The sequence below is a fragment of the Camelus dromedarius genome, chromosome 10 (genome assembly GCF_036321535.1).
Source record: "Camelus dromedarius isolate mCamDro1 chromosome 10, mCamDro1.pat, whole genome shotgun sequence".
Classification (NCBI taxonomy): domain Eukaryota; kingdom Metazoa; phylum Chordata; class Mammalia; order Artiodactyla; family Camelidae; genus Camelus; species Camelus dromedarius.
The window spans coordinates 58,347,919-58,366,773 of NC_087445.1; the positions used below are offsets into that span (position 1 = coordinate 58,347,919).

The following is an 18,855-nucleotide window of genomic DNA, read 5'->3' on the forward strand; positions in this document are numbered from 1 at the left end:
TTCATAATCCCGTCTAGTGAAACAGCCACTCTGTCTTCCCACTCAACGTATCACTTCCCCTGAGAAAAGGGGAAGCAAAGGATGCCCCAGCTACTGAACGTCTGCCACGTGCCAAACACTACACTTGGCGAAATTTAAATATTTCATTTAATCCTCCTGACACAACTATATGGTACATATTGTAATATCTCCATTTTAAAAGTAGAGGAAACTGAAGCTCACAGATGTTAGATAAATTCCCTAAGATAATAATAATAATGGACAGTAATCAATGGCTTAGTATAGTAAGACCTCAGTGACTATTAATTACTATACATATTAACCCATTTAATCCTTAGAACAATCCTATGAAGAAGGTACTATTCTTATACCCTATTCTATTAACAAGAAATCTAAGGAGTGAAAACATTAAAATATTTGCCAAAATCCACTCAGTTAGTAGGTGGCTAACGGGGTTTTTTTTTTTTTTTTTTTTTTTTTGCTATGTCCATAGACAGCCTGAGATGATGCTCTAACCACCTTTCACGGAACTACAGGAGGGCCGATGCACTTATTTTGAACATTACAAACTGCGAGGAAACCTTGGGTTGCCATGATCTTCCCATCAGACTGAGTCTTTCACGTGGATACCTGCAGAGGTCAAGTCTAATTTGCTCCATGGCTTCGAGCTGAGGCTCGATCTCCTACTGCCTCCTCCCAGTCTGCCCTTGCTCCCCTGGATCACCAAGACAAACGCCCATATCACGCCTGGAAGTTCATCTGACTTAAGCCACACAACTAAACATCCTTGTAAGTAATACACAAAGAACTTGAGGGGGGAGGGTATAGCTCAGTGATAGAGTATGTGCTTAGCAGGCACAAGGGCCAAGGTTCAGACCCCAGTGCCTCCATTAAATAAACCTAATTACCAGCACCCCCCCCCCCCAAAAAAAAACTTGAATGAGTGGATTTACTGATGCCATTCTGTTGCTGGCACTGCTCTTCAGCTTTACATAAGCCTATCTTCAAATTGTCAGGTCAAGAAGGGTGTGTTAAGTATTTATTGTCCCTAATAATCTCCCTGTATATCTCTGGGAACATTCTGGTGAGATTCACTCTGCGTATCTCTGAAGTTCTACTTCATTCCAGATAACTGTAAATGGGATTCTAAGTCAAGGCTTCCCACTCTGTGTGTGGCCTCAAAACACACCTCAGTTCATTCCACTGATTCTAACTATTCCAGGTGGGAGCATATGGATATTTTAGTGAAAATATATCACAGCTGTAAAACAAAACAAAATAAATACTCCTGCTGCAAGGTCAGAATGTCATCTCTGTGAAGTTCAACGTATCTCATAATACACAAAGGACACACGGGCATCATGCTCAGCAAAGACCTCACAGGGCTTGGTGTGCAGTGGGTTTCAAGCAGTAAGCAAGAAGGAACTCCCATTTAAAGGCACCGTGTTATGCCATTAGGCTTCCATTACCTTCGTGCAATGCCCGGCGAGCTAGAGCCTCAAATTCTTCAAAACTGTGGACCAGGTAGCAGTGTTCCTCCTTTGGGGTGGAAGCCATGTCATTCAGCTCTCGAATGTTTCCCTGCCATATGCCGAAAGTGAAGATTTCCACTCCAAAATCTCGCAGTGATGCTGCAATGGGTCTAGGATCTCCCCCATTGGAGTATCCATCGGTGATGAGGAAGATAACTTTCGTTGAGTTTTCTCTAGAATGACGAAGAATTTGCTGTAATGAAATAGGGAATGTCAGCATAAGGTTGTATTGGGTTGACCTACTATGTGCCTCCCTGACAAGGTGAGTACTTGTGAGTAACATTCCACAAGAGTGAGGAATGGAACACTGATCAGTGAGGGTAAAACAGAAAGACACAGACCAGAGCCTCTCTTCTGGGGGTGGTTTCTCCCAGAACCACAATAAACCTTAAAAGCATTTAAAATTTATCATCATCATCTTCATTGCCATAAAGCTTGCTGACAAAGAGCAACAAATGTTTATGGAGTGAATTTGTATTAATATATCAATTATTCTTAGACTACTTTTCATCAACTTTCAGGCTCAAAGTATAGACCAAATCTAAGTCCCATGTATCTACTTCCTAGCACCTCTATCTATCTACCCACTTAACCAACCGAGCTCGACCACCTCATCATCTTACCATAACAGCCGAACTGGAAGAAAATTTCACAGAATATGTCATTTCCAGAGCTAATAATGGCTCATTTGCTTCCTATATTTGTTTTTCCACTGCTCCTCCAAAGTTGTAGAATTAATTCAATATTTTGTCTTTTTTGGACCACCCAGGATTAGCACAAAATCGGCTGTTTTTGGTGGTATCTTCTCTTCATGAGGAAATACGGATTCACTCCATTCAACAATCGGGTGTTATTATTTTAGGACAAGCGAGTTATGCTTTCTAATGTTATATGTTATTCCTTCTCTGTAGATAAAGGGGAAAAAAAACCCTTTTAAAAAAAGCATGTATTTATTGCCATTAGTGCTTTGTAACATCAAACTGTAAAAGCACAAGAAATCCAGTGATGAGTTTGGCTTATAACTAAATTTGCTGTCACTGCTTTTCATTAGAAATGGATATGAGAGGGAAAGAAGCAGAAGGGTATATTTTCTGGCAGGTTCTTAGAAAAAATTCCATGTTTCTTACGCAATGATTCAAGAAACACTACATTCAGAAGATAGCTAGGAAGAACAATTATCATAATCTATGTTCTGTTAAAGTTAAAAGGAGATATTATAGTTTAAAAAATAACTTTGCCTCAATTTATTTTAGGGGAAAGACTCAGCTATAAGGTCCAGATTCTCTCATGTTAGAAGATTCGTGTCTGTAAGAAAGCATACTTCATTATGGTATAATCAACAGGCATTTATTCTAATTCAATAATTCCTGCCAATTTTCTTTAGTGTTTGTGAGCTAAAGATAAAGCTGTTAAACTCAATTTTTAAGAAATCAGGTAATGAATGCACTTGGATTAAGGGTTTTGGTTTTTTTTGTTGTTGTTTTGTTTTTTGGGGTTTTTCTTAGTTTTAAAGTCTTTTTTTTTTAATTGAAGTTGATTTACAATGTTGTATTAGTTTCAGGTGTACAGCAAAGTGATTCAGTTACACATATATATATTCTTTTTCATATTCTTTTCCATTATGGGTTATTATAAGATATTGGATATAGTTCCCTGTGCTGTACAGTATGTCCTTGCTGTTTATTTTGTGTATAATAGTTTGTATCTGCTCATCCCAAACTCCTTAATTTATCCCTCCTCCTCCCCTTTCCCTTTTGGTAACCATGGTTTGTTTTCTGTCTGAAATCTGAATCTAAAGACAATTAAACTAAAAATTACTCTGGTAACCATCTGGAAAGCCAGCAATTTGAGAAGAGGTATTCAAACACTTCACTACACTCCTCAAAAATCAAGTAAAATGAAGGAGAACAAATAGTGTGACGGGACCATACTGAAGACAGCACAGAAGGAAGGTGTGTTTGGCAGAATAACATGAGATACAAACACACATCTTCCAAATACACACACCAAAGATCCCAATCAATGATCTCAAAATTCTTGGTGTTTTTTTTTTCCCTCCCTTTAGCTTCAAATTTATTGGCATAAACTAATCATAATAGGATTTGTCTGTTTACTGTCTACATCAAAACTCTGGGCTCTCGAAGCTTAAAAAGCTGGCCTCTGGACAAAGGACAGGAAGACGTGGGATGAATACTTGGTAAGTGTGAGGTATTTCCTCCCTCCAGACAAGAAAAAAATCCCTGAAAAGGGGAAGAGAAAGACAGAGGAGATCAAGACATTTTAGATGTCTCTGTGAGGCTCTGTGCTCTACACCCATCTCTGCACACCACCCAACTTCATCACAGAAGGTGAGATGACTGACATTCCTTTACAGGGGTGGGTATAGGGATCTGTGGGCCCTCTTTCTATGTGGATGTTCAGGATAGCGGGCAAGTCCCTCAGAAGTGCCACAGTGATGGGGACAATAGAATATAACTGTGTGGGCTATTAAAGGGGAGAGGATCTGATGAAACTTCTGTATTCCTAGAGAGGCTTAGGAGAAAGCCAGTGTAATACGAAGACTCCTGAAGGAGTTTTGCAATATTAAGGATGTGGCGGTGGGTGACAGCATGGACCATGGGAGACGTGTCTCTCTCAGGCAGTATCAATATGAACAGATCTTGGAAGCCCCAGGACATCGCTGCACCAAGGGCGACAAAGCTGACAAACCCACACGCGGATGCCCAACGATGATCACCATGACCATCAGCGAGACGACTGAGACAATTCCAGAGGCCGGACAGGCAGGGTATGTCTGAGCTGAGAGGCGGACATCTCCGCCTTTGCTTCAGCTCTGCAGAAGCTCCAAAGCTTAGACTCAACTAGAAGGAGAAAGGAAAGAGGAAGAAATTCCTGACTGTGGCTCAGTTTTCAAAAGGGAAGTGCTTGAGAAGTCTCTGATGTTGAGTTTGCTTGGAAGTACCAAGCAATGGAGTTAACTGTCATCTGGTGCGGTGGGGCCTCAATGTAGAAATGACAGTATTAGAAAAACAAAGAATTTAAAGAAAAAATCTGAATTGACAGCAAAATATTTTCTTTTTTTACAAACAGCTTCTCTTCCTTTTGGAATCTAGTGATAGCTGGGAAAGTAGGTGGAAAAAATTCTTTTGGAACCCTGCCACCCCCACCTTATTTAGAGGGAGAGGCAAGGTCTAGAGATGAAAGGCAGGGGTGGGAGAGATGAAGGTCAACATGATTTAACCCCTTTGCAACACAGCCCAAAGATATTCAGAGGTAACAAAGGCAAGGATAGCTTGAAACAGAAGCCTAGACCTCTCCCAAATAAACTTCCTTAAAGGCAGATATTTTGGTCTTCTTTTCCAATTCCTTAATTCCCAAAGCCTAGCACAGTGCTTGGCAAACAGTACACACTCCATAAATATTAGTCAATAAATAGTAGTCCGTAATGCAGCAGGTGTTCAGGCCAAACATTCTGGAGTTCATATTTCTAAAAATCTTAATAAATGACACAAATGAACTTCTTTACAGAAACAGACTCACAGACACAGAAACAAACCTATGGTTACCAAAGAGGAAAGGGGGGGAGGGATAAATTGGGAATTTGGGGTTTTGCAGATACAAATTACTGTACGTAAAAGAGAGAAACAAGGTTCTAGTGTATAGCACAGGGTACTATATTTAATAGCTTGTAATAACTTGGAATGGGAAAGAATCTAAATAAGAATATATATATGGAGAATTAAATCACTATGCTGTACAGCAGAAACTAACACGACACTGTAAATCAACTGTACTTCAATTAAAAAAAATACAACCTTGAATTAACCCTTATCTTCTCTCTCTTCCTGTATTTTCCTTTAGAAAGCTTCACCACCCCAAGCCTATTAAAATACTCTCATACTCTTTGCTCTTATACTTGTTTTTTAAATTATTAAATCCATACATTATTTTAATCTTTGGTGTGAAGCAGACACTCCCTTTATTTTCATTCAACTTGATAAGGAACATCCCCCAAATCATGTACAGGTTGATCTGTTCTTTCCTGGTCATAGTCTCTTCATTCTGTTTTATCGACTTATTTGCCTATTCTTGGCCAACACCACATAGTTTTGGGTACTGCATCTTTACCGTATTTCTTTCATATCTGGTCAGGAAAGTCTAACATCCCTTTTTTCCCTTTTAAAATGTTTGTAGTTAACCCTGAAAATTCCCTTTCCCAATTGAGCTTGAGAGTTAGTTTATCAAATTCTTCATTAAAATGTTTCTGTCTAACTGTTTGATCAGCAATCCCACTTCTAGAAATTTATCCCAAAGATGCACTGGCCAAAAAATAGAAAGACAGACTCAAGAACCCAGCCCCAGTAAAAATAACTATCTTCAGAACCCTGACTGCTGTCTCCAAATACCATTTCCCACTGACAGGGGCCAAGAATTTGTGAAGAAATGACTGCTTTCAGGTCAAGGGCAAGAAATGTACAACATGAGCTTGGAACATTCTATCATGACAGAAAGCAAAGAAGCTCTTCAAGGCTATAAGGACATGCTAAAGAGAATCAGAGGCCAGCCTGAAGAAGCTCCTTCTGGCCAAATAAGGGGCAACTTGAGTATCAATAAAAATAATAATTGGAATGAATTTAAATGTAGCAAGTATGATACACACACATATATATTCGTGTGTGTGAACATATTTACATTTTCAGTTAGTACACACCCCAGGGAAAAGCCTTACCAATGTAAACGATAATTGGAAGAAATCAAAGCATACACACACACACACACACACACGTCTTTTAGTGCAGCATCACCACTGGTGGAAAAAAATCCAGTTATTTGCTATGGATGGCAAGACCTAGACATTATTTTGTCTTTAAAATTAGACATCAGATTTCAAAGAGTAGCGCCTAGTTCTAATACTCCAAGATGTGGCAAGTTGTGTTTACACCATCCTCGCTCTTTACTACGTGACAGACTCTTTCATTCTGAGTTGTTCCACTCCGAAATCATAACCTAACATCCACGGACACTCCCCGAAGCTTGGCAGTTAACTGTAAGCAAGACACTAAAAAAAAAAAAAAAAAAAAGACAAATTTGATGTAAAGAAGGAAAAGATTAAAAACAAAAAAGTAAATGTCCTTTTCAGGATGGTATTCCTGACAGTGCCTGGTACAGACTACGTGCTCATACACATTTATTCAATGAATGAATGAATGAGTGGACTGGACAAACTCTAGGGTACTCTGGAGAGAGTTACTTGAGTGAGTTGGTCTTGAGCAAGCAGTGGGAACGTATAGGGTGTGTGTGTGCTGTATTCGGTACAGTTTTGTACCAAAGAAGACCTTCCTTTCTGTGCCTTAATTGTTCTTCAGACACAAATAAATACTAACCCGTAATATTAATCTTAGCTCATGTCAATAGCATTCCTTAACATCTAGGTTAGGATTTGCAGAGATTTCTGGCTGTACCGCTCACCCCATACAGAACGCTCTAAGCGGTGATCCTATTTTTCTTCTCTTCTTGCAGAGAACTGCTGAGTACTTACAGGAACCATTAAATCTGTTGGCAAGACAATATATTAAGCTTAAAATAGAGGACTAGCAGGACGGGTAGTCCAAGTAAAGAATAACACAAGATCTGGGTTTGGAATGCACTTTAAAGATAGAGGAGGAGTGGATGATTTACCCCGCTTCCCCAATCTCTGTGCATCATGGTACTTGAATAAAAACATAACTCAATAAAAATGTTTTTTCATTCCACAGATCTAAGAAGTAAATAGATCTGTGGCAATATTTGAGGAATGTGGTAGAGGACCAACTCTTGATTCTCCTTTTAGTATTCCTAAAATTGTTTGCATCATCTGGAATCCTTTGAAAGACATTCAAGAAATTGAATATTTTGGTCCAGAATACTGAATGAGGCAAACCCTTTGCTGCCAACAAAAAAACTCAACGTGGACTTTGTATAGCAAAAGGTTATCACCATCTGTATTGTATCAAGCCTCTGATTAGCTTGTATAAATATCTGGCAGGGAAGTAAGCTCCCCCTGTCCAGTAATAGTCATTAGAATGATAAAAATGCGGGGTTGTGTAACATTGTTCTAACACCCGAGATCCATCACCATTACACAAGACTGCAAACCGTGCCCCCAGCCCCCCAGCCCCTCCAAGTCAGGCCACAAGGGGACTGTTTTGAAAAATGACCTTGAAAGAAAAAGAGAGCTTACAACAAAGCTGATGTGGGGACAATATCTGCCCTTGGGATCCATTCATTAAACTGCATGTAAACAGCGTACCAACCTCATCACAACCTGAGCTGCAATTACCCACGGTGGCCAACCTGGACTGAGGATAGTAACTAGAGAAACTCATAAGTTATCTTTTTAAAAAATTGATTTTGTGAACTGATACACGTTGTGACTATATCAGAGCCACTTTCCTCCAGGGAACAGAAAACTAATAAACAATACCAGTGTTTCAACTTGTTTTCCACATATATTTTTTTTTCCATGGGAGGAAACATTAATTACAAACGAGACACCATAAGCAACTTCTAACACTTTCCTCATCATTCAAATTCCAAAATGTCACCAAGCTTCATCTGCTATGGAGTTAATATTTCAAATTTGAATACTCAAATATTCTTCAGTTCAAGGAACGTTTATTGCTTTATATTTCTGAAGAGTATATCTGGGAAAAGAAGTTATTCCTGTGCTGGTTCATAATTTTCTGGAATATTCTATTCTTTTTTTCATTTTTATCTCATCCTACTTCCTTCTGAATTTGGTAGAAATGTCGCAAGTTTTTCTTCCATATCACTGGTTTTACGCAGCGTTGTTTCTTTCCCCTTCTACTTTTAATTAAGAATTAATCCAGGCACTGCATTTATTTTCCTTGTTACAATATTTCTTTGTTTTGCACAGTTTTCTCTTTGTTCCTTTCAGCTTCTCAGCCAGTTTTGTTTTCATTTCAGTCCTTTGTTTATCTCATCTCTCATCTCCTGGATCAGTGTTTTATTTATTTATGTTAATAAGTGAACGCAACAAATGCTTTCTAGGATTTAGTTCTGTTTTTCATAGTGAATTCTTGAACTTTATCTGGATCTTATATTCTACCTTTATTTTATTTAGCAAAAAAATTTCAAAGAAGCCTGATACAAGGTTTTTTTGGTCTTCCTTTTTCCTCATCCATGAATGAAGAGATATCCAGTGTTTGCACCAAACAAAAAACAAGTGAATAAAATGAGTGTTGGAATATATGGCTATAAAATTTGCTACTATTATTATTACTAAAACAAATTGAAAACCTACCCAAGTGATCAGTGAAGACGGTTAAAAATAAGCCTCTGCGTCTGGAAACAAGGGGTCTAGATCAGCACTGCCCAACAGAATTTCCTCTAAGGACTGACATATTATCTGCTCAGTTCAACACAGTAGCCACTAGACACATGTGGATACTGAACACCTGAAAGGAGGCTACTGGAACTTAGGAACTGAATTCATCATTGTACTTAATTTTTAATTAATTTAAATTTAAATAGCCACATCTAGACAGTGGCTACAACATTGGACCAGGTAGGTCGAGAAAGATGGAGCCTCATCCCAAAAGGAAAAAACACAAAAAGTCTAAGCCAGGCCTTAAAAATACTCTGTAAACTCAAGAACTGCAAAGGCAACTTAAAGATTTACAAAAGTACCGAATTTAATACTGAAATAAGAAGAGAGTAAGCACCGTGGAATGGGACTTGCATCACTAGGATTTGGAAAGGCACAGCCTGTACGAAGCAGGAACTAAAACCACAGAAAGAGAACAGGCTGAAAAGAAAAGAGGTGTGTGGGGGAGGGATCTGATAATAAAGTAATAATGCCAGGGAACCAAAAGGACAATGAAAGACCTAGAAATTCACATCGGTGGTAATGAGATACAGCAGGAAGTAGCTGACTAATCTCATTTATAAACAAAGATGCATAATTTCAACTAAATACACGCAGACTGAATTCAAATAACATTCAAAAGACCTTTCTCCTTTACTCACTCAGGCTTATTCTTCAAATTCCAAAATAGATTAAAATTAAGTCTTCTGCTATAATACAACACAATAATTGTGCCAATTAAAGAACATAATAATCCAAAATATGAAAAAGCCATTCAATAAAGTTAAGTTCTGCTTTTTTATGAATAAAAAATCAGAAATAAAAAGATACCTCAAATGAAAGAGTTATCTGTCGCAAAGCACAGTGTAAATCACACTCAGCTGTGAAAATCCAGCATCTTTCCCAATTCGATAAGGAGCAAGTCAGCCATTCTAAGTATTTTCACTCTTATTTAAAAATCCTTTTGAAATCTCCAGCCAGGACCAGAAGACAAAACCACAATAAGTATTCCATTTCTAGAAGTTTCCACTCCTTCTCAAAAATCAAAATTAGAAAGCGAGGAACAAACTAGAAAATATATTCATCATGCTTATCAAATGGAGTATTAAGGTCCTTAAAATATAAAGAACTTTTATTTATCTCTAAAGGAAAAGAATGAGAAAAATAACAGAAACACAGGTTTTTTAAAATAAAGACTAAAACAAAAAGGAATTCTGTTTATTAGAAAATGTGAAAAAGATTTAACTTCACTAATAACCAAAATAAGGTAAGTTCAATAATGAAAATACTATTTTTTCACTTCTTAAATGGTCAAAGATGTTTTAAATTAAAAAGTTGTAGGCAGGTGGGGGTATAGCTCAGTGGTACAGCATATGCTTGGCATGCACAAGGTCCTGGGTTCAATCCCCAGTACCTCCATAAAAAAATTAATTACAAAAAGTTGTAAACTATGTGGGGAAACAGTTACTTCTATTGGGAATGCCACCTGGATGGGTAATATTTGGGAGCACAGTGGGACACAGTGACCAAAGCCTCAAAAGTTTCACACGATTTGAACTACAATTCTGTATCTAAGACTATCTTCAGGAAAGAACCATGGATAACACAAAAAAAGTGATCAAAAGGAGGTATATCCCAGAAAGAGCTGCAATAATAAAAAAATGGAAACAATTTAAATTCCAACAACACATTTTGGTTAAATTACAGGGCAATCACAAAATATCTTTATAATAATATTACTGAAAAATACTAAATTTAAGAAGTAGGTAACCCAAAACAATGATTTTATTACACTAGCATGCACGTACGTGTGAACATACTGCATGCGTGTGCACGTACACATGAGCACGACCAACAGCGTGTACATCAAAATGTCGACTACCTCCTGGTAGTACATTTATGGGGTTTTATTTACTTCTATTTTGTAGTTTTATATCATTTCCAAATTTTCTCTTTCTCCTTCCTCTATGCTTCCCCTGGGGAATGTCATGTGAACTCAGAACTTTGAGTCTCACTTGTCGACTAATGACTCCTAAATCTATGCCAAATCAACTCAAACTCCCAATGTGAGTTGCAATGGCCCAGTAGACACCTCTGCTTGAGTGGACCACACGTCTCTCAAACTCAGTATATCCTCTCCATGCACAATTAAGGGTCCCCTCCTCCTGTTTTTAAAACATGTCAAATATGGCACCATAACTGACTCTGTTTTACGAGTCTGCAATATCAGACTAAACCATGATCCTTCCTTTCTGATCTACCACCTTTAGCAGCCCATCCAGACCTATACACTTCACCTCTGAATTACCTACCTGCCTCACAATCCTACTGCCCAGCCTCGGTTTAGGTACCAGACATTGATTCTGTCTGAATTACTGAAAACCGAAAAACAACATTGTCTAGAGCATCTCTAGCTAAAGCTGCTCTTCTTTCAAATCCATTATCTGACCTGCCATTCAAGTCATCCTCCTGAAATACTGATCTAATCATGTTTAAAATTTCCATCATTTTCCTTCTGTCTACAAAATAATGTCTAAATTTCTTTACAAGTCTTTTTATCATCTAGTCCTAAATAATACCTCCAGTCACATCCTTTACCGCATCCCTATCTCCTGCCTACTTCCCCAACCTACCTCTTACACCATCTGCTCACTATACCAGCCCATTTGGAGGTCTTGAAACATACCATGCATTCTTTATGTTGGCTCTGCCTGGAAATTAACAACTCTCTCTTTATCACCCACTCGACTTCTACTTTTACCACTTCCTCAAACTCCAGATCAAAATTCATCTCCTCCTTGAAACTTTCCCAAATATTAAATCCACCTCAATGCACCCCCAAGTACATTCCCTTAGACCGACACCATCATAATTACACTAAACACGTCTACCTGGCCCTATCCCAAGCTAGACAGCAAGATAACGTATGGCAAGGCTGCCTCATGTTTTCACTCTACTGATGATCAAAAAATAAGTATGAAAAAGTAGATGAAAGAGTAAACAAGCAAATGCCTTCATTTTCACTAGCTGTATGTCCAACATAAAGAATAAGCTAATAAATTCTAGGCCCAAATTGTCATTCCAGTAAATCCTGTTCTGCAATTACAAAACGAAAAGTCTTATAAATGTTATATTATTTCACCAAATCTATACTGAGCCTCTATTATATACCATGGAAAGACCATGCTAGGGATTTTTAATCATACTAATACATACATATTATTAGTTTATTATTATTTTAATCATAATAATACATAATGATACAACAGAACCATTCACTAAAAACAAACAACAAAAAATAAAACAATCACAAAAATATAGCTGGAAAGAATATTCTGTAATAACTGAGACTTCCTATTTATATTGTAATATCAAATCAATTGTATTTAGTATGTCTCACTTATTTTAAGTATTTACTCAGGCTTCCTAGACTGAAATTCTAAAATGAAAAAGAAATGTTGGCTTAAGTAACATTTAGGCTATTTATTATAGTCTAGTCTAGCCAAATTACAGAAGAACAAGGGGGTCAGAAAAAGAACTTAATCTCAGATTTATGGCCACAGAGGTTTTCCACCCACATACATGCTTTAGTTATTAAACATGGACACAAAACATTCTGAAGTGGACCCGCTGGGACAGTACATCAAATTGGGAAATGATGTGCAAAGGAGTTGATGAGTAGCAGAATTAATCCAGACTGTAAGGAAACAACAGAATAAACACGCAACAGAACAAACAAATTTCCAGCAATGCCAAACTCCATCGTTTATTCTATTAAAAAGGCAAGGAATAAGAAAATCTGGATAGCAGAAAGTCAAGTCATCAGAATCTGAATGACAATGGAAGAGGTAAAAAATGATGTCACTCAAACTGCTAATTTACTACAAAATGATAAAATCAAATTCAAGGGTGGGTAGGGTAAAGCTCAGTGGTAGGGTGTGTGCCTAGCATGCACGAGGTCCTGGGTTCAATCCCCAGTACCTCCATAAAAAGTAAATAAATTCCAGAAGGGATGGGCATCCTCCCCTCAAAGAACCTGTGGTACAAAGTGCTTTACCAGCTTCTGACGGTGGCCCAGGGCCCACCCGACGTCTAAGCTGGCAGCAGATGCATGTGGGGACAGGGACCAAACAGGGGAAGCACAGCCAAGAAGCAATCTAATCACCTCCCCACTACCAAATAAAATAAAATAAAATAAAATAAAATAAAATAAAGAATTTTTTAAAATTATTTAAAAAATCAAAGTCAAATTGATGATTAATATTGTTCTCAATACATTTATAAAAGGATTTCCGCTAACATGTTAAACGTCTACACAATATGACCGAGGAGCAATTAGCCCATAAAGTCAAAGATACTAGAGAGTCTATTCATGTGTCTCACATCAAGCGGTCAAAGGAGAAAGTAAGAAGACCTCAGATGATACTTGAGCATCAGTTTACGGTTTTACAAACGACTCAGGCAAGGAATACAGAGGCACTTACTCACGTGACAGAGACAGCTATCATAAACCAATGGGCGAAAACACGCTTGAAACATTCTCATCAAATTCAGTAACTTGACTAGAAGGTCCCATCACTTCTATGTGGGAAATCTAGCTAATAAAATGAGGCAAGAAATGGAAATGTGTGACAAATTTTTTTTTCATATTTCAAAGGAAAGAAAATCAAACTGAAAGGAAATACTGAGAAGCTCAGAGAAAGGTATGCACAAGGGTAATTGTTTTAACTGCAAAGTTCTGTCGTAACAACTGACTGGTGATAATTAAAAATTCAATTATGATACAATAAACTTGAAAGGTAGTTTTAGGAGAATTCGATTGTATGGGGAAATCTGCATTACGCAGCCTTAAAAATGAAACTGGATAAAGGTGTTTTTACTACATATTTATACACAATTATATATGTATTCACACAATATAGAAGAAGTTTAAAACACAAAAACTATGATAGTTACTATATTATTCTGTTTTATCTGAAACTATTCATTGGTATATTATTTACATAATAAAGGAAAAGAAGCAAAAATCATTTTTAGAGAAACACTTGCAAATGGAAGTTAGTAAAAATTCCGAATAGTTACCCTTGAATAAAAAGTATCGGCAAAGTTTCAAGATAAAAATTGATGAAAGATGTTTTCATCACACATGATGGTCAATAAAAACTTGATATCCACTGAATTAGCTTAAACAAAATGGGGGGTTTATTGGAAGCATATAAGGAATATCTCTCCAAACCCAAGAGCAGGAAGAAGAATTGGGTTCCAAGACAGATTAGAACCAGGAATGACTAAGTCGCAGGAACCAGGGTGGTAATTACCCCCTGTACGCTCCCATCTGTTTCATTCTGGGGTCATGCTATACCTTGTCTCAGCTTCTGTCTACACTTCTTCATTCGCTCCTTGTCACACCAAGGGGGTTTCTCTGGTTCTCTGTGCATAGACTTAACTCTGTTTCCTACCTACTGGGAAAAAATTCTACTCTCTCAGAGCACTTTGTGTCTGAGTCCAAGTTCCCAGGAGACTAAATATAAAAGTCCATCTCAACCACTGGATTACTACCCTCAATTTGCACAGAAATGGACAACCTCCAGACATGGGCAAAGGATTGAGGAGGAGGATGGGTGTGGTTCTCCGGGGGAAATGGTTGTTGACTGACCCGGACTACAGAAGAAACAAGCTATGAGGGAAAGGAAGAATTTAATGCCATGCCTAGACTTATTCAGCAGAAAATCTGCTTTGGAAACTTATCAGGTCAAACTGTCCTTCCAAAACAGCACCAAATGTTAGGACACATGGTGTAGAGACAGGGAGAATTCAAGTGTAAAGATACACCTGAGAAAGTAGAAACATGCTACGTATGATTCAAAGCTATCAGGAAAGAAATGACGTCTTCTTACCAGGTATTTTAAGAGTATCTATGAAGGAAAAGTTTAGCAGGAGCTTAGAATGTACTGAAGACATGGAGAATCTAATCATTAAATGGCAAATATCTGGGTTTTAGGAACAACCCGCCTTTTCAACAAGCCAGATGTAATTCAAGTCAAATGTACTGACATATGGGAGACTCAGAGGGGGTGGAGATGAGCAGAGATTTTAAGTTCATGAACTTACTGTGTATTTCATTTGTTATAATTATCCTAAATTTATCTCCACATTTAACTGTGACATTTATTAGCATTCCAAATAAATGACATTTGGAAGTTTGTTTTGTTTTCCTTTTCTTAGTTTTGTTTTGTATTTCAGTTTGTATGAATGACTAATTAACATTATAGGGCAAAAGACTGCATTTCATATCTTTTAAAAAATTGAAATTCAACCCCAAATGAGTTACGGTTGAGTTGCATAGATTAGAGGACTTACTACATGTATATACTTAAATTATAATCAATGACTGTAGTAATATTTAAACATCCATCATCATTCAAAGATGCTAACTTTTAAAATTACTATAATAATTTATAGTAATTAATGGATTAAACAACTCTAGTGGATTAAACAATTCTTATAATTTAATTGCATGCTTACACTTAGAACAGTGATGGTGTTCCTTAAATATGCACGAGGTATATAAATGAATCTCGTTTATCACCTAAGGTACTTGAAGAAAGACTTTTTTAAGCATTGATGACCATGGAGCTGATTGCTAAAATGAGGTTTTCTTATCTGAAGAAACTACTAAAAATCATCATAAGGGAGGTTTTTTTCCCCTTTTGGTGAAATGAAATGGCATATAAAAAAGCAGGAATGTTATGATGCAGGGGAACACTGAGTATCCCAGATAAGGACAAATTGAATTTCGCTGGAAGACCAAGTTTTATCCTGAGGTTTGGCATATAAATTTACAAACTTAAGTTTATACTGTATGGCATTTTGAGACATGGACTAGAATTACCAAAGACTGAAAAACAGCGATTTTGCTTGAGTCGCATTTTCATTTTAACAAAAGATGTGAGGTTGAGCACTGACCTTGGGTTAGAGGAACCAAAGAACTCAGAAAACTAGATAAATGAAGAGGACAGAAGCAGTCGTGTTGTACACAGAAGATGTGATCTCCTACTGCCTCAGTGCCTTGGTCTCTGCAAGGATTGGTGGAGACATCTGTTAAGGTACACAAGGTGGGAGATGCCAGCCAATGTAATTATACTGTATAAAAGTGGCATCTGACATGGAAGCAACCTAAATGTCCATTGCCAGATGACTGGATAAAGACGATGTGGTGTATGTATATATATATATATATATGTGTGTGTATATATATACACACACACACATATATACACATACACACATACACTGGAGTACTACTCAGTCATGAAAAAGAATGAAATAATGCCATTTGCAGCAACATGGATGAACCTAGAGATAATCATACTAAGTGAAGTAAGTCAGACCACATATGATATCACTTATATGTGGAACCTAAAAAAATGATGCAAATGAACTTATTTACAAAACAGACCCACAGACATAGAAAACAAACTTATGCTTACCAAAAGGGGAAGTGAGGGGAAGGATAAACTAGGAGTTTGGGATTAGCAGACACAAACCACTATATACAAAAGAAATAAACAACAGAGTCCTTCTGTATAGCACAGGGAACTATATTCAATAGCTTGTAATAACCTATTATGAAAAAGAACATACGTAGGTATAACTGAATCACTATGCTGTACACTGGAAACTAACACAACATTGTAAGTCAACTATACTTTAATTTAAAAAATCAACAGGAAAAGATTTTTTAAAATGGCATCGGAGAAGCAATTCCCTTGACTGAGTGGGGCGGTGAAGAGGATGGGGGATAAAGGTCATCGCTTGGGATTATCAGGTGCTTTAGAGCGTGTCCACTCAAATGACAGTCTCCAAATGTTCACTCCCCCTAGTCCTGCGTCTGTTCCACTTGGTTCTCTGTGAGGTCATCCTCGTCCCCAGACCCCTCGCACCTGCCCTCTGCCTCAAGTCTCTGCAATGAACTTCACCGCTGAGTGTGTATCGGTGGGTCTTGCCCATGCTAGACCCTCTGACAACAGAGCACAGCGGCAGCGTTACATGGTGGCTAGAAGCTTAGACTTCGGTCCAGACTGCCTGGATTTGAACTCCAGTACCTCACACCAGTTTCCCCGCCGTGTAACTCTGGTCAAGTTTCTTCCACTCTCCGTGTCTCAGTCTCTTCATCTGCTTTTGAGGAATAATAATAATAATCTAAGTGCAAGGATTCAATGAATCTACAGAGGAAAAGTGCTTAGGGTGGGACCTGACAAGCAGTAATTACGCTACCATTACTGTGACTAGTAAAAGAAACTTTTAACATGCTGCTGGAATCGCTCTCTGTCAAGGAGATAAACCAAAGACAACGAAGCCACCGCTTCATTCAGAGCTGTGAATGACAGTAAGTCATCACACTTGTGGGGGTTGATAAGATAGGTCAAGATAGGAGGGAAAATGACGCTCGAACCAAAACCCAGGGAACTCCATCTGAGCCAAGGAGGAGGTGACAATGCCCCGGGCAGATGAACAGAAACAGAACTACTTGAACTTGGGCTATTTTGAGGATGACATTACAGAGGTGGTTAAAGGGCAACTCAGACGGTGGTGTGGAGAGAGGACGCAAATTCCCAACCTCCGATGCCTGCACACTCTCCTCTGAACTCACTGGATGGAGTTCTCTCTGGGGATGCTGTGGGGTCTGCCTCCTTGACCAGATTCAGGGGAAACAAGGCAGGATTCATGCCTGCCCGAGATTCTACTCAACACCTTACATTGCTCTCCCAGGAAAGTGGTCTGAAGGCTGAACCTGCTAAAATTACTACAATCTGTCATTTAAGAAGACAAGCACCCACTGAATATTCCTTTGAGAAGACATCAGAACTATCCTTATTTTAATTAGAAGTCAGAGCAGCAGAATGCTATCCTTGACCTACTAAAATTAAACATACTAAATATACTAAAGAGATGTCTTCTCAAGAACTCTTATAATTATCACTTTCTAGGTCCTACAGGAGCTCTGAAGTCAAATGAGACATGATCTCTGTCCTCAATGAGCAGAGGGGAGCAGATGTTACCCAGACAACAAGCGCTACGAGCAGGTACGTTTCCCTGTCGCTTCCCAATCTGCTTAGATACCTCCCTCCAGTATTTCCCCACATTTGGGAAAAATAAAAGAACTAGCTGTACTGCTGGGACTTCAGCCACAGAGGTGGCTCCTCCATTCAGATGCTGGGTCTTCTGTCTTGAAACCACAGGAGAAAGAGGAAATTTCCAAAGAGGAAAAGTGAAAGGAAATAAAGAAAAAAAGTCATTGGTGCTTTCCGTGTTTGTGGACTGCCAAGCACTGGCCCACGTGTGTGCTCTTTGGAGAATCCCCCGTTTTTGCTCAGATGCCACTTCCGGTGGTACCCCCAATAATTTCTCACCGAGGGAGCTGTCCACTTAGCGGCCAGTAAAGTTATGCAAGTCCAGTTATTTTCCATGGTTCTCCTGCCTTCTCCTGGAAAAGTCCCACATCCTTGCTTTGTCAAGTGTTGGTGGTGCAGGCTTTCCTCGGAGGCCCCCTTTCTGCTCCCTGTTGAGGCCCCTCCCACCACCTCCCAGCATCTGAGTCTCTCCGTCTGAGGCCTTCCTTTGGAGACCACTCTATGCACTTGCAGGAATGGTCAGAGTGACAGAGAATGAATGCCCCCCAGAGAGCAACCCTCAACAGCGACTGATGAGAGCAGGGCTGTAAGTGCTCCAGATCCCTCTCTGCTGTGCCCGTTCTAAGGCTTGAATTCCACACCGGCTCCTCGTGGGGTGAAGCACAAATCCCCTTTCCTGAAACTGTGGGTTCCCTTCCAGTCACACAGCCATACTCCCCTAGCGATGTTTACTAGGATCATCTCCTAAATAAGCTCCTTGCACTTCAGTCCTCATCTCAGAACCCAAACTGAGACATTGGCCGTGTCTCTGGCTCCTTTTATC

The 18,855-nt window shown here is 38.6% G+C and overlaps 1 protein-coding gene and 1 non-coding gene across 2 annotated transcripts in view; one reads left to right on the forward strand and one right to left on the reverse strand.

The window, feature by feature from the left end:
* SVEP1 (sushi, von Willebrand factor type A, EGF and pentraxin domain containing 1) overlaps positions 1–18,855 on the reverse strand; it is a 162,297-nt gene that overhangs the window by 129,939 nt on the left and 13,503 nt on the right. The window contains exon 2 of the mRNA XM_010978720.3: positions 1,470–1,725. Within this exon, the coding sequence (XP_010977022.3) occupies positions 1,470–1,725 (256 nt within the window). The remainder of the gene's footprint in view (positions 1–1,469; positions 1,726–18,855) is intronic.
* On the forward strand, positions 10,246–10,317 carry TRNAA-GGC (transfer RNA alanine (anticodon GGC)). Its single transcript has one exon. It is a non-coding gene; the product is annotated as a tRNA-Ala (tRNA).